The sequence below is a fragment of the Trachymyrmex cornetzi genome, unplaced genomic scaffold (genome assembly GCF_001594075.2).
Source record: "Trachymyrmex cornetzi isolate Tcor2-1 unplaced genomic scaffold, Tcor1.1 scaffold1656, whole genome shotgun sequence".
NCBI classification, from domain to species: Eukaryota; Metazoa; Arthropoda; class Insecta; order Hymenoptera; family Formicidae; genus Trachymyrmex; species Trachymyrmex cornetzi.
This window is the reverse complement of record NW_017296263.1, coordinates 152,857-172,344: the sequence shown is the minus strand read 5'-3', so window position 1 is coordinate 172,344 and position 19,488 is coordinate 152,857. Positions and strand designations below refer to the sequence as shown.

General features: G+C 35.7%; 3 protein-coding genes across 8 annotated transcripts in view; 1 reads left to right on the top strand and 2 right to left on the bottom strand.

The window, feature by feature from the left end:
- Positions 1-16,853, top strand: part of Obsc (Obscurin) — a 45,909-nt gene extending 29,056 nt beyond the window's left edge. For 3 of the 6 annotated variants that reach the window (XM_018504277.1, XM_018504276.1, XM_018504275.1), the window contains 19 exons: positions 761-901; positions 1,404-1,508; positions 1,971-2,780; positions 3,975-4,377; positions 4,636-4,819; positions 4,902-5,202; positions 5,342-5,920; positions 6,014-6,438; positions 6,526-7,289; positions 7,417-7,715; positions 7,793-8,712; positions 8,859-9,298; positions 9,497-9,635; positions 10,952-11,421; positions 11,677-11,904; positions 12,162-12,306; positions 12,387-12,890; positions 12,997-14,147; positions 16,220-16,848. In XM_018504277.1, the coding sequence (XP_018359779.1) occupies positions 761-901; positions 1,404-1,508; positions 1,971-2,780; positions 3,975-4,377; positions 4,636-4,819; positions 4,902-5,202; positions 5,342-5,920; positions 6,014-6,438; positions 6,526-7,289; positions 7,417-7,715; positions 7,793-8,712; positions 8,859-9,298; positions 9,497-9,635; positions 10,952-11,421; positions 11,677-11,904; positions 12,162-12,306; positions 12,387-12,890; positions 12,997-14,147; positions 16,220-16,466 (8,255 nt within the window). In that variant the 3' untranslated portion in view covers positions 16,467-16,848. Of the gene's footprint in view, positions 1-760; positions 902-1,403; positions 1,509-1,970; positions 2,781-3,974; positions 4,378-4,635; positions 4,820-4,901; positions 5,203-5,341; positions 5,921-6,013; positions 6,439-6,525; positions 7,290-7,416; positions 7,716-7,792; positions 8,713-8,858; positions 9,299-9,496; positions 9,636-10,951; positions 11,422-11,676; positions 11,905-12,161; positions 12,307-12,386; positions 12,891-12,996; positions 14,148-16,219 lie in introns of all 6 variants that reach the window. The other 3 variants (XM_018504273.1, XM_018504272.1, XM_018504274.1) reach the window with 2 other exon arrangements.
- Positions 16,854-16,861: 8 nt separating this feature from the next.
- LOC108759024 (NEDD8-conjugating enzyme UBE2F) lies at positions 16,862-19,475 on the bottom strand. Its single transcript, XM_018504278.1, has 5 exons — positions 19,354-19,475; positions 18,866-18,985; positions 18,616-18,777; positions 17,614-17,775; positions 16,862-17,524 (listed from the first exon to the last, which is right to left on the bottom strand). Exons 2-5 carry the CDS (start codon positions 18,965-18,967, stop codon positions 17,408-17,410), a joined length of 543 nt encoding a protein of 180 aa, XP_018359780.1. The 5' UTR covers positions 18,968-18,985; positions 19,354-19,475; the 3' UTR covers positions 16,862-17,407.
- Positions 19,459-19,488, bottom strand: part of LOC108759017 (NEDD8-conjugating enzyme UBE2F-like) — a 1,279-nt gene continuing 1,249 nt past the window's right edge. Inside the window, exon 4 of the mRNA XM_018504266.1 lies at positions 19,459-19,476. Within this exon, the coding sequence (XP_018359768.1) occupies positions 19,459-19,476 (18 nt within the window). The remainder of the gene's footprint in view (positions 19,477-19,488) is intronic.

Genomic DNA, 19,488 nt, shown 5'->3' with positions numbered 1-19,488 from the left:
AAGTTCGGTTAAAAAAATTGTCGCGTCACAAATTAACAAATTTGATATAAATATAATAACGAAATGATAGCATGATACACATTTATGATAACGAATAATTGTACTTCAAAAATAATTAATTTGTTTAAGATTGTATTGTAATTTGCGGAATAGCAATATTTCTTCTTGTAATTTACAATCGAGTTCTAGAGTTAATCGCGAGGATAATTTTAGCAGAGTTAAAAAAATCTTACGAAGAGGCTATCATGACATTTGCTGGAACGGTGTACAGCAATAAACATTTCTAATTTTTGAGAAATCGCAGTGGTATAAAGTCGTCGTATTTTGACAGCATTCAGTAAGTATTGAATGTATAAATAAAGCCGAATGATTCCCTTTTTATTTTGTTCTGCCGATATGACATCTTAGGAATTTTTTAGACGGCCTTTAGCAACGAATGGACAGATTTTTTTCTTATAGTTTCTATGTAAAAAAATCTGTGTGTAAAAAGAATTCTCCTGATTTCCTTAAACGAAAGGGAGGAACATTATTCTTGACGTGTCACATTATTGACGTTGACACAAAATGTGTTTTCTGTTTTTTCTTTCTGTATTCTTATTAATCCATTTGTAGATTATCATACAATTGATTTTGTGATGCTCTGAGAAATTTTTTCGATATATTTTTCTGACTTGTTTGAATCTCTAAGTGTCATAACATGTTGACATATCGCGTCTTGAAACACGTCATGACAAAGACTCGAAAGAATGTACTTCTATAGCTAAAACGGAAGATGAGAAGGTAAAACCTCCGAAAGAAAAAGCCGAGGAGGTGAAGATAGCAGAAACCCAGAAGAAGAAATTGATAAAGGAACAATTGCCACAGGAAGAGACTCTGCGCGCTGAAGAGTCGGGACCGGAAGGTAATCATGTGCGCTAACTTGATTAGCTCAATTAGAATGCAAGAGAAACGCGAAGTTTTGACTTTGCTGCATTTGAAACGCTACAACGCTTTCATAATTACAAGAGCACGCTTCGATAAGGATTTCTTTACGTGTTCGAAAAAATACTTTTACTCTAGAATCGAAACATATGTTAGATAATTAGTATCAGAGAACACTGCATGCTAGAACCAATTACACATAGATTTTTTAAATCTTGTTGTTTGATTTTTCTTTGTCACATATCTTCATTGAGGATCTCAGAATTGATGATTAGAAACAGTTGTTACTTTGCTGTCGATCGTCTTTTGAAAGTTTGTTTAAGTACAATACCGATTTTAACAAATTAGGTATATATTTGTGTAATTTGCATTATGTATTGTAATTTATCACGCAATACGCACGCACACGCTATGTAACTTAGCATCGAGAAGGTATATGGTTAAAGTCATTTGGCGGTAGAAACAATATCTGATAAATTTAGGTCGTGTCAAACTGGAGAAACAAAACATCCAAGTAATTCAAGGGGACAATGAAATAATCACGATCTCTATGGCCTCCACGACATCACACGAAGCTATACTTACAGGTAATCTTACGTATACCATACATTATCAGTCAATCGAAAAAATATCCAATCAACATAAAAATTCAAAAGACTTCTTTTAGAATTCTGTAAAGTCTTTTAGATGTTTATATTGTTTGGATATTTCATAACTAACAGTCACACAAACAAACGGGAAACACAAAACTGTAATGCTTTTCCTGAAAACAGAATGTACTCAGACAAAGATCGTTTCGCTTCAAAATTTTCATCATCATCTATTTTTAACATAGTCGAACACACGCGTGTTTCTATCTGACATATTATAACATACATCGTGTGATTTAAATAATAAGCGTGCAATTTATGGAAACAGCTCTATGTATAATAATCGCAACTTTAGTAATGGTACGAAGAGATCATTTCTAAAGATTCGGAAGACATATGTCATGCATAATTGTACGCGGGATGTTGGTAGTCGAAGATATTAGATTAGACCATTCGCAGGTCCCGGTGAAAGTCACACGATCAGCAAGATGACGGCAACCAAAGTCGAGTGTCGGGAATTCGGTGTTGATTCGGGACCTCGTGTTGAGGAAGTCGCTTCTTATGCTTACACCGTGCAAGAAGAAAATTCTAAACCACAAAATGGTGTGTTGATCGAGGAGTTCTCCGAAACTGAAGAGAAGAAATTAAATTTAGGTGTCAATCAAGGCGTTACAATTGTTTCCGTTTCCGACGACGAATCGACTTTGAAAGCACTATCACGAGACGTCAGCACGGAGGATGTTCAATCGGCTGATCAACTCCCGGAGGATCAGAAAACAACGAATGGTGTTCTCGATGAACTTTCCTTCAATGGAACGCCAGAAGGGCAAAAAACTTTGGAGGATATTAAGTCACATAGAATCTCCAGAATCACTGAAACCATCGCCGAGGAGCGATCCTTGGAAGAATCGTTATCGGGGACATTGTCGAATCAAACTTTGAAGCGAGAAAGTCTGGACGTGAAGACAATAAACTTGCCTAGTCAAAGTTCTACAATTAGCGATACGAGTCCGGTGAAAAAGGTCGCGGAGAAAACTTTAGATCGACCAAATTCAGCTGTCGAGTTATCGAAGGAAACCACGAAGCTTGAGAAGATAAAAGGTTCGGCGATATCAAGTGAAACGCTGTCGAGACAGAGTTCTCAAAAAGCACAGCTTGATGATGATGACGAGGAGATCGACGAGGAGATGAAGGACCTTTTAGCTCGAGTTAAACGACAACGTAGCGTATTAGATGAAATCCTCGATAAAGAATCGAGCAAAGAGTCAGGTACGACCGTGAGGTTTCATCGGTAGCTTTAACAGTTAACTCTAATCTCGCAGCACTACGATTCGTCGAAAAACATATTGTTGCACCGTCTCTATCTATGACTGATAGATCCATCTCGCTAATTGTCTTACTTTTTTCTTTCTCTCGCATATGTTGCTCTTACAATTTTATATAACATCGCATGCTCGCATGGAAATATAAATATCTATAATAGAAAGTTTATCGATAGGAACTTACAAGAATATATCTGTAATTTTTAGGAAACCTACTTGTTCTCTCTTTCTTGATATTTATGGTATATTAATATAGTGGTAACTTTTATTTAAAATATGATATTCATTATTAATCAATATATATTATTTATGCTTCCATGCGTAATATTTGCTACTTGTATTTTTGGAATTTCGATTTTTATAGCATTACTCTTCACCAACTTAAAAGAAATATTAAGGTAAGATTGTGAGGCTTTTAATCTAAAATATGACAGTTAACTTTTTTATATAATTTTCACTATGCGGTTTTCTGAGCACCTGTTTAACCAAGAGCTTCTAGGTAAGTATATCAAGAGAACATACAACTTAATAGAAATAAAAATGATGAATAAATAGATGTAATATTGCATTTAGATTTATATTTGCACATATTTTTTAAAAAGAAGACATAATAGTGTTGTTTTTGTTTTAAATTCATTAATTTTGAAATAATTATATATTTACTATTGGTAGTTTTAATATTATTATCACGTGCAATTTTAAATAATTTATTTTAATTATACGTATAAGTTAATTAAATTTAAAGTTAATTAAATATTTGAAAATTAAAATTGATACAAAAAAATATTTGATTTTTACCATGCACTTCAGTAAAATTGATCAAACTTATTTTATATTTTATTGTAGTTTTATTTGAATGAGAGAGATTTACATTAAAATTCTTCGAAATACACACAATGTTGTCCTACGATTGTCATATTTTCAGGGTAAATTCTAAGAAAAAATTCTCTCCGTGTTATAATAGCGTTCTCTGTAAAAAAAATTTGATTGCATAACAATGTTCTTTGGTCAATCATAGCCTGATGCCTTCTATTACTACCAATTTACTGATAGGAAGAATAGTTTGTGTAAACAAGGCATGCTTCCTCGCAAAATAAATTTTTTAAATAAATAACTCATTCACATCTCTTTTTCCTCGTAGCTCCGCCTCACGTCGTGAGCACAGATCTCACCGATCGAATGATCTTCGAGACACAAAACACGAAGTTCGAGGTGAAGGCCACTGGTTTACCAAGACCAGACGCGAAATGGCTTAAAGACGGTAAGACTCTTCGATCCGGGGAACGGATAAGGATTACAACTTCAGGGGAATCATACGAGCTGGATCTCAGCAAGGCCACTCTCGAAGATGAGGGTCTTTACTCGTGCGTTCTGACGAACAAATTGGGCGAAGAAGTCATAGACGGCTATCTGACTGTTGGAACTGTCGACGAGCTCCGGAAACCGAGATTTACCGAACCTCTTAACGATGTCGATGTTGCCTTTGAGGCTAATGGCGAATTTAAAGCTGTCTTTACAGCCGATCCGATTCCGGATGTTACATGGTATATATTTACAGTATATGTCATAGATTTTAAAAGATTTTCAGTAAACATAGGATTTTATTTATATGGAAAAATTAAAAATATATAGAAATATTAAAACATAATAAGAAATAATAGAAGAAGATATTATATTCTTCTTTTTATTCTCCTTTTCAGTCTATAAGTCTATTCTATCTTCAAAAATATATTTATGTATTGTATATAATTCAGATATATTGTTTAAGTCGAAAAATTTTGTATACAAATATATTATTTCAGGTATTACAAAGGTAACGAAATTCCACCTGATGATTCTAGAATTAAAGGGACTATTACTAACGGACCGGCAGCGGATAAATTGACAGAAAGTAAAGTCACATTGAAAGTCCCAAAATGTACCAAAGAAGATACTGGAGAATATACTTTGAAATTAAAGAATAAGTGGGGTGAAGCCGAAAGTAGCGTAAGTAGCTGAATGTAGAGTAATAAATGATCGCAAAATATAGAAGATTATTTAATAATTAATGAGATTTTTACACTTTTAGGCATTCTTGAGTCTTTTATTGAAACCGGAAATTGACAGCTTTAGAGATCATTCTGAATCAGTTGACGAGCGAGTTGAATGGCAAGCTGTGATTAAAGGAAATCCGAAACCCGATATTAAATGGATGAAGGACGGTATAGAGCTGCAGAAGGACGAACGGTATGACATGGAAGAAGATAAGAGAAATTGCAAATACAAACTTATTATTAAGAAGCTCAGTTTAGAAGATAAAGGCATCTATACTGTTACGGCAAAGAATTATTTGGGCGAAACAAGTGCTCAAGCTACTCTCACACCTCACAGTAAGTAAATCAAACTTCCAAACAAACATAACACGCGCAAGCAATGGGAAATAAAAAAATATTTTGTAGATAAAAAATATTTCTATTTGAATGAATTAAAGGAATTCGGAATAAAAACACATTTGCATTCTCTTTGTAGCTGAAGCTCCAGTCTTCTTGAAGAATTTGTCGAAAATGCAATGTAGCGATCGCGAGGACATTGAATTGAAGATACGCGCGACTGGCATTCCGAGGCCTAGCGTAGAATGGTTGAAGAACGGTGAGATTATCAAGGAAGATGAAAGATACCAGGTGACGACTCACGTGGATGGCATAGTGGACAGTAATCTTTTCATTAAAACCTTCTCTGCAAAAGATGTCGGTACAATAACATGTAAAGCGAGTAATGTCGCCGGAAGCGTGCAAACCAACTGCGATCTATCCATGACATTGACCGCGCCTTCGTTTGGTAAAGCGTTACCGAGATCAGCGGAAGTCGACGAGGGCGAGCCTTTAGAGTTAAAGGCCAAAATAGATGGTAGCCCGATACCTAACGTCGCTTGGTTCAAGGACGGTGAAAAAATCACGCCGGACGATCATGTGAAGATCAGCACTTTGCCGGACGGTACTACAAAGCTTACGATTGATGTGGTAAAGCCTACCGATTGTGGTGCTTACAAGCTCGTCGTTGCAAATCCTAGCGGTGAGAATTCTTCGCTTTGCGCTGTCGCTGTCACGCGTAAGTAAATTTTATTTTCTTTTTATCAAATCTTTGTATTATGATATTCGTAATACGATCATTATCTTAATATAAGATTTGCGTTCGTTACAGCTGAACGAAGGAGACCATCGTTCACGAAGCCACTGGAAGATACAAAAGCTGTGGTTGGGCAACCATTGAAACTGGAAGCTCAAATCTTAGCGTTCCCAAATCCGCAGGTACAATGGTTCAAAGACGGAATACCATTAAGACATACAAAGGAAATGTATTTCACGAACGAACCAAACGGTCTTATCGGATTGAAAATGGATTATGTACGTCCAGAAGACGCAGGGACCTATTCGGTGATTGTATCCAACGCACTCGGTGAAATCACGGGTACAGCTAAGGTAGAAGTGGAAGAACGAGAGAAGAGACCAGAATTTGTCGCGAGTCTTCAACCACAAACCGTTGTTGAAGGTTTCCCGGTAAAGATGGAAGTGAAGACTATAGGAAAACCGACGCCCGAACTCCAATGGCTACGAAACGATGAAGAAGTTAATATGATATTATTGATATATTTTAAATTAACATATTTATCTTTCAACAAAATGATGCTTATATAATTAAATTCTTTCTTTCAGATTATCCCGGACAATAAACATGTAAAGATCGTCAGTCAACCGGATGGTAGTCAAGCTCTGATTCTCGATAAAGCAACGCCAGAAGACGTCGGCGTGTATCAGGTAGTAGCTGGTAATACGGAAGGCACTGCGTCCTGCAAAGCTAAGCTGGACGTTGCTGGCAAGGTGAGACCGGACACACCGGAGGAAAAGCCGACATTCACCAGTCCTATGCGCGATGTATCTGTCGAGGAGGGCCAGCCGTTAACACTGGATGTGTCATTTGTCGGTAATCCAATTCCCAGCGTGAACTGGACGAAAGATGGTGAACCAATCGAGCCATCGGAACGTGTGACGACGAGCTGCAACGGGAAGAAGGTCGGTCTACAAATTGATCCGTGCAAGCCCAAAGACGCGGGCGTTTACGGCTGTCGACTAAGCAATCCATTGGGTGAAGATGCCATCAGTGCAAATGCCATTGTTCGCAAAGTGTATCAGTCGCCAACCTTTACACAGAAGTTTACAGATCTACAACAGTTGCCCACGTTCGACGCCAAGTTCCCGGCCCGCGTAACTGGCATACCGCAACCGGAAGTAACCTGGTATTTCAATGACAAGCCGATCTTAAAGGACGACGACAAATACAAGATAAAACGCGACGGTGATGCCTGCTGTCTGTACGTGAAGGATTGTGCATATGATGATTCAGGACGGTACAGATGTAGAGCAGTTAACAAGGGCGGTGAAGCGGAATGCGCAGCAAATCTAGCTATAGTTGATAAAATGTAAGATTTTATCTAAGAAAAAAGATTTTTTAGCTGTTCTATATATACATATGTTAACAAAAGATATATAACAAAAAAACATATTTAAACAAAAAATGTTGAACATCTGTAACATCTGTAATTTTAGCCAAAAAATGCAGAAGGTCGAGCCGCCGACATTCCTGAAGAGAATCGGCGATTGTGAAGTCTACAGAGGTATGCCGGCCAAGTTCACCGCGTGCGTCACGGGGTATCCGGAGCCTGACTTTGAGTGGTATCGTAATGGTGACCGGATTTGGCCCACTGATCGCATCAGAATGGACCAAGAGGGTAGTTTGTTGCGGCTCATGATAGTTAACGTGGACGAGTTGGATGCCGGAAAATACGTACTGAAGATATCTAATCCTCATGGTGAGGATTCGTGTAGCGCCGAGATGATTTACGAATGTAAGTAAACGTGAACTTTACCTTCGAGGATATTTAAAATATTCAAGTCATTTTTACACTTCATTTTTCAATTTCAGCTTTGGAACCACGAGCAAAGAAACCTCTTGCCGATCAGTATGCGGATTACGATAAATATCATAAGTCCGGCATTCCGTTGCCCCTGGCAGACCGTCCAATCATTAGCCGCATGATGGATCGACATCTTACTCTATCGTGGAAGCCATCCATCCCGATCGGGCCGCGAATACCTGTGACCTATTTGGTGGAGATGTGCGAACTCCCGGATGGCGATTGGTTCACCGCTCGAAGTGGTATTCGCAGCTGTGTCTGCGATATTCGCAATCTCGAGCCGTTCCGCGATTACAAGTTTCGCATTCGCGTGGAGAACAAGTACGGCATAAGCGATCCATCGCCGTTCGCGCAAACCTATCGCGCTAAATTGGAACCGGATCCGCCCAAGTTCTTCCCGTATTTACCCCCTGGGATCGACTTCCGTCCGGAGACTAGTCCCTACTTCCCGAAAGATTTTGACATCGAACGACCTCCGCACGATGGTTATGCTCAGGCGCCTAGATTTTTGCGTCAGGAACACGACACTCAATACGGCGTGAAAAATCACAACTGCAATCTCTTCTGGTTCGTCTATGGCTATCCCAAGCCGAAAATGACTTATTACTTCAACGATCAACTGATTGAATCGGGCGGTCGATACGATCAGAGTTATACTAGAAATGGCCAGGCGACTCTGTTCATCAATAGAATGCTTGAGAGAGATGAGGGTGTTTATGAGGCCGTTGCTACAAATGAACATGGCGAGGCCAGGCAAAAAGTTATTTTAAAAATCGCTGAGTATCCCACATTTATCGAAAGACCTGAAGAAACTGTTGTGATGATAAGAAGAAACGGCCAGTTGACTGCTCGCGTAACTGGCGTGCCTTATCCGGAGATTAAGTGGTACAAGGACTGGAAACCTATAGCTTCATCTACCAGAATCAGAGTATTTTCCGTTCATATTTATATTATGCAAAGTCCTGATTTCACTGCAAAATAATATCTTATTGCGTTTTTAAATAAAAGATATTTATTTTCAATTAGAAACTTCAACTAAAGATATTTTAATTAAAAAGATATCTTTTTAATTAGGTTCAGTTTATCGAACCCGATATTACGACTCTCATTGTCAACGATGCCATTGTGAAAGATGAAGGTCTTTACTCGATCAGCGCGGGTAATGTGGCCGGTTCGATATCCTGCTCGGTGATGTTGCACGTGGAGGAGAGCGAGCACGAATATGGATACAAAACATATAGGAAGAAGATGGACGTGAAACCACGCGATAAACCGTTTGACGATTTGTATGATCTAGGTGACGAGTTAGGTCGTGGCACTCAGGGTGTGACTTACCATGCAGTCGAACGGAGTACCGGAAGAAATTATGCTTCTAAGATTATGCACGGACGCGGTGATCTCAAACCATTTATGTATAATGAAATGGAAGCAATGAACAGCCTGCATCACCGTAAATTATTACGACTGCACGATGCCTTTGAAACGGACAATTCGGTCACGTTGGTCATGGAGTTGTATCCTTTATTATTTCCGTATTTGATTTGCCTTACATATAACATATCAGGATAAATACTAAAATAACTATAAATACTTTTCATAGTATTTTTTTAATTATTATTAATTATAATGACAATTCTGTATTCGTTTGATATGTCAAAGTAACACAATTGGATCAAAATCCGGCAGAATAATCCTTAATGATGATAATTTAGAGCGGCCGGTGGCGAATTAGTGGACAATCTCACAAGACAAGAACATTATACTGAAATAGATATCGCTCGTTATATACGCCAATTATTATGGGGGTTGGAATATATACATGGAAATCATTACGCACATCTCGGTCTGACGGTATATAAGTTATTTAAAAATAAATTTTTTTTTTAAATAATAAGAGTAGAAATAAGACCGTTTATGTTAGAAACGGACGCTCGGAATGCAAGAGATCTGGGTTCGACTCCCGGCCGAGGCAATATTTTTCGCAATAAGTTTATTACAGTTTTTTAGGATTAAATTTGGGAAATTTGGGGCGTTTGTTAAGTTAGCATCCCAATATTGAAATTCCATAGTTCTGATTAGAGTTCCCGTTTCCTTTTGTCGAGACGAAGAGTTCTCTATAATTTATAACGTGAGTTCCGCTTAATAACTATTAAATAATTTTTTAAAAACGGGGTGCTAACTTCTTATCGAAATTCGAGATCGAATAGTTCTGAAAAATTAGTTCTGCGCAAAATTAAAGAAGTGATAAAAAAAAGTGTATTTTTTTTTTAATTTTCTTGTGTGTCAAAATTGTTTTTTATGTATCAGGAACTCTAGATATTCATAAAATAGAGCTATTAAGCTGCTCAGAACTGTTCGGTCTCGAATTTCGCTGAGAAGTTAGCACCCCATTTTTTTTAAATTATTAAAAAATTGTTATTAATTGAATCTCGCATTAAAAATTACAGAGAACTCTTCCTCTCGTTAAAAGGAAGCAGGAACTCTAATCAGAACTATTGTATCTAAAAATTGAATTTAAAAAAATTTTTAATATTTTTTAGATTTTTGAAAATTTTTTTTATGCATCAGAAACTCTAGGTATTCACTAAATGAAGCTATTGAGCCGCTCAGAACTATTCGATTTCGAATTTCGATAAGAAGTTAGCACCCAATTTTTAAAAAATTATTTAAAAATAGTTATTAAGCGGAATTCTTGTTATAAATTATAGAGAACTCTTCGTCTTGACAAAAGGAAACGGGAACTCTAATCAGAACTATGGAATTTCAATATTGGGATGCTAACTTAACAAACGCAAATTTGGGGGGATTATTAATATTTCAGATTGATTGCGTTGAAAGTCCGACAACCATATCGGCACGCAATTATAATTTCTGAAATTAATTCATTTAAATGAATACATATAATAATTCAACATCTATAGAGTAAGTTAGTTTGTAAGTTAGTATAAGAGGAGATGTAAATATGTAAATAATGTGTAATCCTGAGGGAAAAAACAAATATGTATACATACATACATACATACATTCTTTTTATATCACTTAACTACTTAAAGCGAACATAGAATTTGAAATTTAAATATAATAGAAATAAAAAATTCTTTTTATAGATATTATTCCTATATAAAATCTTTGCTAAAATTAGTATGTTTGAATATTTTTCCTTGTAGCTTGGCGATCTACTAGTTTCTCACGCTGGAGGAGATGACTTAAAGATCGGAGATTTTGGATTAGCTCGGAAAATTTCGCAAACAAAGCTGATGACCTTGGCATACGGTATGCCAGAATATATTGCACCGGAAGTAACTAATAACGAAGGCGTTAGCTACGGTGCAGACATGTGGTCTGTTGGCATAATTACTTATATTTTGCTATCGGGTATCTCGCCATTTAGAGGTGCGAACGATAGAGAGACGCTGAAGAAGATTAGAGAAGGCAAATGGGATTTCGATGATCGATGGAAAAATATCTCGAACGAAGCGCAGGACTTTATTCGTAATTTATTGGTGTACAATGTCGATAAAAGAATGGATGTTAGGGCTGCTTTGGCTCATCCATGGTTTAATTATATTGACAACTTACCACCAGAACCCTACAGGATACCTTCCGAAAATTTGAAAAATTATTATAAACTTTATCGGTAAGCACAGACTATTATCTTTTAACAACACATTTAAACGCGAAAATAAATTTTGTATAATCTACGATTCTGTAAATGTAATTATTTTCTTTAATTTAAATAGAAGTTGAATAGAGGAAAAAAGGATTATGCGTGCAAAATATATTTGTGAAATTTGCTTCACAACAATATTCAGAAAAACATGCTTCTATTGTAAAGTTAATGTAATTTATCACTTTGAGAAAGTTTGATCGCGAATGAAACACATTTTTATAGCGATTGGTATAGCAATGCTTCGTGCCGCACGTGGTATCGTAGAAGCAAATTGGAGACAGCATTTGACGATCCTTCGCGAATGGTATATCCACCCGGACATAGGTTCACACCCGAACCCGACAAGAGTCACAGTCCATTAAGGAAACGTTCACCTAGGACATGGGAAAATCAAATACCATCCAGGGAACCAATTGACACAGAAATCGGAATAATCAAGAGTGAAAGCCAGTAAGCAGACGTTGTAAAATAAATATATTGGATTTGATTTTTAAAATAGAAATTCTTATTTTTATTTTAATATTAAATTTCGAATGTCCATAAAAAATACCTAAATAATTGGTAACAAACACGTTGAATCATATAAAATTATATAATTTCTCTCTTTCTCTCTCCTCTCTCTCTCTCTCTCTCTCTCATATTCAATATATTCTATATAACAATACAAATTTCTTGTAATTCTTTCCTTTTCTATTTATGTTTTATAGCTATCAGAACGGTCCAGACACATATCTTCTTCAATTGCGAGATACCGATTTCCCAGTACGACTACGCGAATATATGAAAGTTGCGTGCAATCGTAGCCCCGGTTTCTCACGTTCTGTTACCGAAGACAACGGCTTTGACTGGAGGGTAGCTAAAAAAAACTGTATTTAAAATGAAAAGAATATCATCTTCAAAAATATTTATTTAATTATTTATCTTATTATTAGGCACCCATCATACGAGAACGTCGTCGATTCACGGATGTTATGGATGAGGAGATCGACGATGAAAGAAGGGCACGCATCAATCGATACGGATCTGCGGACACGTTTACGCTTAGACGTTTAAAGAATGAACTAGGTACTCGGTTAGACAGTTACGCTGAAGCTGAGGCGATGATCGAATCGAAAAAGGATGGTCAGCCTCCGTTCTTCCGCGAAAAGCCGCAGATTTGCCCAATCGAAGAGGGGAAACCGGCGCATCTCACCTGTCTAGCCGTAGGAAATCCGAAACCACTGATACAGTGGTTTAAAAACGATATGGTCATACAAGAGAACAATAGAATCAAAGTGACAGAGGACTCTGATGGAAGATCTATTCTTAGTTTTAATCCTACAAAGGAACATGATATCGGAATATATAAAGTCGTGGCAAGGAACCCGATAGGACAAACAATCGTTAGGACCAGGGTATTGCAGGCAACGGTTTCTTGCGGTCCGGATTCTCCAGAGGTAATCTACAGTGCAATAATTAAAGTGAATTTTGAAGTGGCGATCAATTTATATACAAAAACGATATTTCCATTTTCGTGTTGTTTTATTATTTTCGACTTTCTAGGCTACCGATGTTTCGGATACCGAAGTTCTCCTGCGATGGAAGCAGCCAAAGTATGATGGCAACTCGCCCGTGCTATGTTATAATTTACAGTACAAGGAGGGTGATTCAATCGCATGGATAGACGTTGCCTTCAACATTGACCACGAATTCTATCTGGTGCGCGATTTAAAGCAAGATACGAGTTACAACTTTCGTTTGGCAGCACGTAACCGCATCGGTTGGAGTGAAAAGGGCATTCCGTCAAAGTTAATCAAGACGCGACCGCCGGGTTGTCCAAAAGTACAAATTACGCGGGCAATGAGACATCTCCAAGAGCTAACCGAAGCCGGCCAAGAGATTGTCCTGGAAGAGGACAAGCCACACATCGATTACTCTATAGAGGAGAATCCGATTGGATGGTTGGTGGAACCACAACTGTCCACCAAGTATAGTTTTATCTCGGAGCTGTCGCGCGGACAATTCTCCGCAGTGGTGAAGGGTGTAGATAAGAGCTCAGATCGCGTGATCATTGCCAAGATCTTGGAATTAAATGCCGAGACGGAGAAGCAGGTGAACCAGGAATATGAAGTATTACATTCACTGCGACACGAACGGATAGCCATGCTGGAGGCTGCCTACAAAGCGTCTAACTCGCCCGTGGCGGTGTTTATCATAGAGAAACTTCAGGGTGCCGATATACTCACGTACTTCTCCAGTCGGCACGAGTATACAGAAAACTGCGTGGCGAATGCTATTACACAGATTCTCGATGGTCTGCAGTATCTTCACTGGCGTGGATACTGTCATCTAAATATTCAGCCGGACAATGTCGTCATGTCGTCTGTAAGATCAGTTCAGGTGAAGTTAGTTGATATGGGGTCAGCTCATAGAGTCAGCAAATTGGGCACAATGGTGCCCAAGCATCTGGGTCATCCTGAATACAGATCGCCCGAACTTTACAATGATGAACCTGTCTATCCGCAAACGGACATCTGGATGGTCGGTGTGTTGATCTATGTATTACTATCTGGAGTTTCTCCGTTCCGTGGTAAGGATGTGGACGAGACCAGACAGAATATATCCTTTGTCAGATACAGATTCGAGTATCTTTACAAAGAGCTGAGCCAAGAGGCCACCAGATTTCTCATGTTGGTCTTTAAACGCGCACCAAGGTTTGTAATAACTTAAGAAAGTTTTCAAGATATTAATATAAAAATAATGGGGAACCCCCATGGGATCTCCATTATCACCTATAGTAGCAGATATGATTATGCAGGATTTTGAGGAAATGGCTATTGGTTTATTGCCTGTTCAGTTACCTTTTTATTACAGATATGTAGATGATATTATATTGGCTGCCCCAGTTTCTAGCATTAATGACATTTTAAGTATTTTTAATTCATTACACACAAGATTACAGTTCACTATGGAGATTGGCAATGATGGAAAAATAAGTTTTCTGGACACGTATATTATTGTTAAAGATTTTTATATGATTTTTGATGGTTACCGAAAGGCTACTTTTTCTGGCAGATTTCTTAATTTTCATTCCCAACATCCTGTTTGTCATAAAAGAGGCGTTATATACAGTGTTATTGATAAAATTGTTCGTTTGTGCCATCCTACTTTTCAACAAAATAACTTAATTGATGCTGTTAATATATTTTTAAATAACGGATACCCTCTTCAATTCATTTTTTCAACAATTCAGAATAGAATAAAATACCATATTAACAATAATAATTTGAACTGTAATAACGCTTCTTTAAATAAATTTTTCGCTGTTCCATTTGTTAATTCAATTTCGGAGAGATTTAAACCAATTGCTAATGTAGTAGATTGTAAACTGGCTTACACTATTCCTAACACACTTAAATACTACATTAAAAGAGGCAAAGATAAATAGAACATACACATAATCAAAATGTTGTTTATAAAAATATCTTGTGAGAATTGTGATGTTAGCTATGTTGGCCAGACGAAGAGACAATTGAGAACTAGAGTAAAAGAACATGTCTCAGACATCAATAAAGATTCAAAATCTCCATCAGTTATTACTAATCATAGAATTGAAACGAATCATGATTTCAAGTGGAATAGCGTGAGAATTTTGGACATAGAACCTTCCTACAGAAAACAACTAATTTCTGAAATGGTCTATATTAAGAAACAAACACACGGTATAAACAGACAAAATGATACGGAGTCATTGCCAGATTCGTATACTAACATGATTAGTTCCCTTTCCAGTTCTTAATTTTCCACTGTTCTTGTCCTCTCTCGACTTTCTGCCGGTACATTATGTTGTCTGACGTGCTCAAGAGCGGTTGCTTTCGCAAGTGCAAAATAGTTTAATTATATTGAAGCTCATACACATATGGATTTTTATAAATTTAATTGTTTTCCATTTTCATCGGATAAGGTAAATCACTGCTGTTTTAACTGGTTTTATTTTTATTTTTATTTGACATTGTATAACGAATTTCTATTACACCTTTTGAATTTTGTTTAATTTATTTATAATTGTTCTTAGAGATGTTCGTGTTTGCATATTTAGCATAGTTTCAATAGGTCATAACTCCTTTTTTATTTTTCTTCTGACAAGGTAAAATAATTTTTCCGTTACTTTTATTTTCATCTAACATTGTAAAATAATTTTTTGATAATTTGTTTAAGTTTATTTTACATATTACATATTTTCTTCCTATAGATGTTCGTTATTGCAAGTTAATTTTATTTTCAATGGACTACTTATACTTGACTTAGAACGACATGAATATTCTTACAAAATTAAGAGATCGTTATAATTATTTACTCCTTTCTTCTGAGTTCTTATATTTTTACAACAGCTATTCAATACATTGTATTATTTACTCATTAAGAAATGTTACTATTAATTTATTATGTATTATATTATGTTAGCGACATGATGTTATGTTATTTTTATTTTTATTTTTATTATGTAATTGGAAAGTTTTTTTATTGTTACCGGATTTCTAAGTTAATTTGTGTTTTTTGCATTGATAATAACCCGATCGGAGTCGAAACGTATGTAATGTTATTTTTCTAATTATAATTGTTTGTTAAAATATTGGTTCTATGCCCTTTTAATATTCATTTAGTTTAATATAAAAATTTATTGTAATCGGATGTTTTGTAATTATACTTAATATTAAATGTGGAATAATTTTTTTATTTAATAGGAAGTCTCTTATATATTTAAAAAAATGCATTAATTTTTTAGCAAAAGGCCATTAGCGGAGGAATGCCACGAACATCGATGGCTACTGCCGACAGAGTTTATGATCAAGAAACGCGAGAGGGCTGTGTTCCTAGGCAACAGATTGAAGGAATATAATGAAGAATATCACGAAGAAAAGTCGAAGATAGCTTCCGACAGTAATAGCCTAGGGAGTGAGAGTTTGCTGGGTTCCAAACAGAAACTCATCAGGTCAACCAGTATACAAGAAGAACTGCGGACCACGTTCTAACGATGGAAAGCTGCAATTTTTTATTTATATTTATGTACACACACACACGCACACGCACAACATACACTGACACGTGGCCGTATCACTTCGCGTACATGTTTAGTCTATATCTAAACAGCGCGGAGAAACGACGAAAAATGAGAAACAAGCAGAGACATTATCTCTCCTTGTCTTCTCTTTTGTTATTATTTATTTGTTACAACTTGTAATTATAACAAAAATTATTGATCGATCGTCGATGTTATGCCGACCTTTATCAGCAGTCAAATTTTTCAACCGTCCGTTAATTAATTCGACGAGTACAACACAAACAAATTGTGATTTACTCATTTCAATAAATCAAAATAAAAGGTACATGGAATAATAAATAATAAATCAATTTTTTTTTGAAGTTTAATAAAAATATCAATCGAGCATTGTACGAAAATTATAAATAAATACTTGTGACAAAATAGTGTGTACACTTGTAATTTTCAGTTCTTATTAGTGTGAGATACTTTTTACATATTCAATATTTGTATGTTTTACACAAAAGATATATACTCATATAAGTTATAGTTACTTAAATATATTATTAAACACCCACTTTATTTACAATTGCTCGTTGGCATTACAATGTCTCGTCAAGAAAAAAAAAACATTGTGCACATGATGTACTTTTAATTTTTTATGTTTACATTTCTTTCATACATAATGATATAAGTCATAATTAAAGTGTATTAATACAATTTCGCTAGAACAGTCCGAAAATTGAATTATATGAAACTGAAAGCGATGATAATCTCTTTCAGACAAAAAGACTAGCAATATTAAATTGAGTTAAATCATAATTAACCTAAAGCAGATTTGAGCAAATTCTGTACTCATATACTAAAAAGAGGCATGGAACCAATTTGAAAAATGTAAATAATCATTTGTTAATTAAAATGTTACAATGTAAATCATCTTTTTGCATATTGCATTACATAATCTTTAACTTTACTTCGAAAAGATTCTTTATCCTTAATAAACAAATCTGCTGCATCTCTATTCAAAGGATCGTCAAAGTTTAGGAGATCCTAAAAGAAGCACAAGTACACATATAATATGTTTAACATAATCGCATCAATCAAATGAGTTATGCAACAGAAAATACTTGTATACATACAGTGAAAAGAGAATTTAAACCCCATACAACGTCTTTTAGTTTGCGTGTTGGTGCCCATCCCATGCCATCAATACTACTTTGTCTTAAAATAGATAGGCATACATCACCATCCTCGCTTATGTTAGGATGCCATAACTTTGTTAAGCATTTTACCACTGGCGGCTGAAAAATATTATTTAACACAATGAGAATTTAGCCGCAACTTTCGATTTTCATATTGACAAATATTCCCATCTTCTCTTTCCTTCTTATCCCTTTCCTTCCTAAAGGGAAGAGATAAGAAGAAAAAGTCCTTTCCTTTCTTTTCCTTTGCAATATCTTAACATGTTGATAAATACACTATAATTAAGACATACTATGCCCAGTGAGCTGTAATACACTGGAGCTCTATAATATACTGGAGCGCACCATTGGCGAATGGGGGTGTCCCAATTCTTAGACAATGACATTCTGGATGGGGTCGAAGTCTTAGGCTGGCGTCTCATGAGCGGAAATTTACAGCAGAACGGAACAACAAGACCAATCACAATCGTAGAAAGGAAAGTTAGAGTAATGACTGCAGAGTTATGATTGGTCTCGCTGTTCTGTTTCACTGTAAATTTCCATCAATGGGATGTCAGTCTTATTATGAATGCTTTGAAGCATTTGATTGACCAATCAGAAGAATTTTACGAATTGACCAATCAAAGAATGCTTTCAAACCATTATGTTGACCTCTGATGCAAAGATAGTTTTTTATGTCAAGAACTCACTGATTGGTTAACGCTGTTTGCAGGAAAGAATCATAAAGACATGTTTTCCTTCATTTATTTGTCTTCCTTTTCTCCGTCACGTTGCAGTTTTCTTTTATTTTCTTTTATCTTCTATAGTTCAGTACAGGAAAGGCACGTTCCAGTAGTGTATTACAGAGCTCACTGGCGATGCCACTGATTTAACAGGTAATTCTAAGATAACTACGAGTAAACTGAGGTAACATATAAAAATCAAAGAATATGAAATTACCGCCATGTTGTAATCTTCGCTTATGTAAATTTGAAAATAGAAATGGCCACCAATCCAATATCCCTCATCTGGCATAATTAACAAGATGAATTCATGAAGACAATGTGGATCTTTAAATGTGACTTTACAAGTTACTGGCAACGTCTGTTCCATTTCCTGTACCTAAGAAAAATAATTCAACATGAACTTAGTTAGAATTCATATGTTACATCGTCGTCGTGATACATAAGAAATATTATATCAAATTGACCTCTTTGATCAGTAATTTATCTCGTATTGAGACTCGCCTGTTGTAATTCTTTGAATTTGCTATGTCATTGTCCTTTTTGAGTTTTCCTCGTAACGTGATCATATTAAACTGCACTAAAAACTTTTATTCACAAGAAGATTAAAATTGTAGCTTTTATTTTTTAATTTATAAAAATATAATTATATATATATATGTATTAATATAATGTTATATAAAGTCTAAAATTATTTTAAATAGGATACAAAGTAGAATTTGTGTATAAAGCAAACACAATGTCAAGAATGTTATTATAAATTTGTAACAGAAAAAGAGGCCAAAAGATAAATGCAAATTATAACAATTTAACGTTCATAAGATGCAAAGTCATGATATATGTCGTAATCAAATTAAAGAAATATTACAACATCAAGAAATACCATTACAATCATTTATAAAAACATAATTAGGTTAGAAAAATAACACATGCTTTATTTGATAATGCAATGTACCTTTCGTTGCCAAATTTAATTAGCCTCGTTTGCGTATCACCTGAATCGCGTACATTAAAGCATGTGTAAAGGAGGTTTTTTCATTTCTGCTTATTTTCAATTATTTTATTGCGCAATGTAAATCTACGAGAAAAA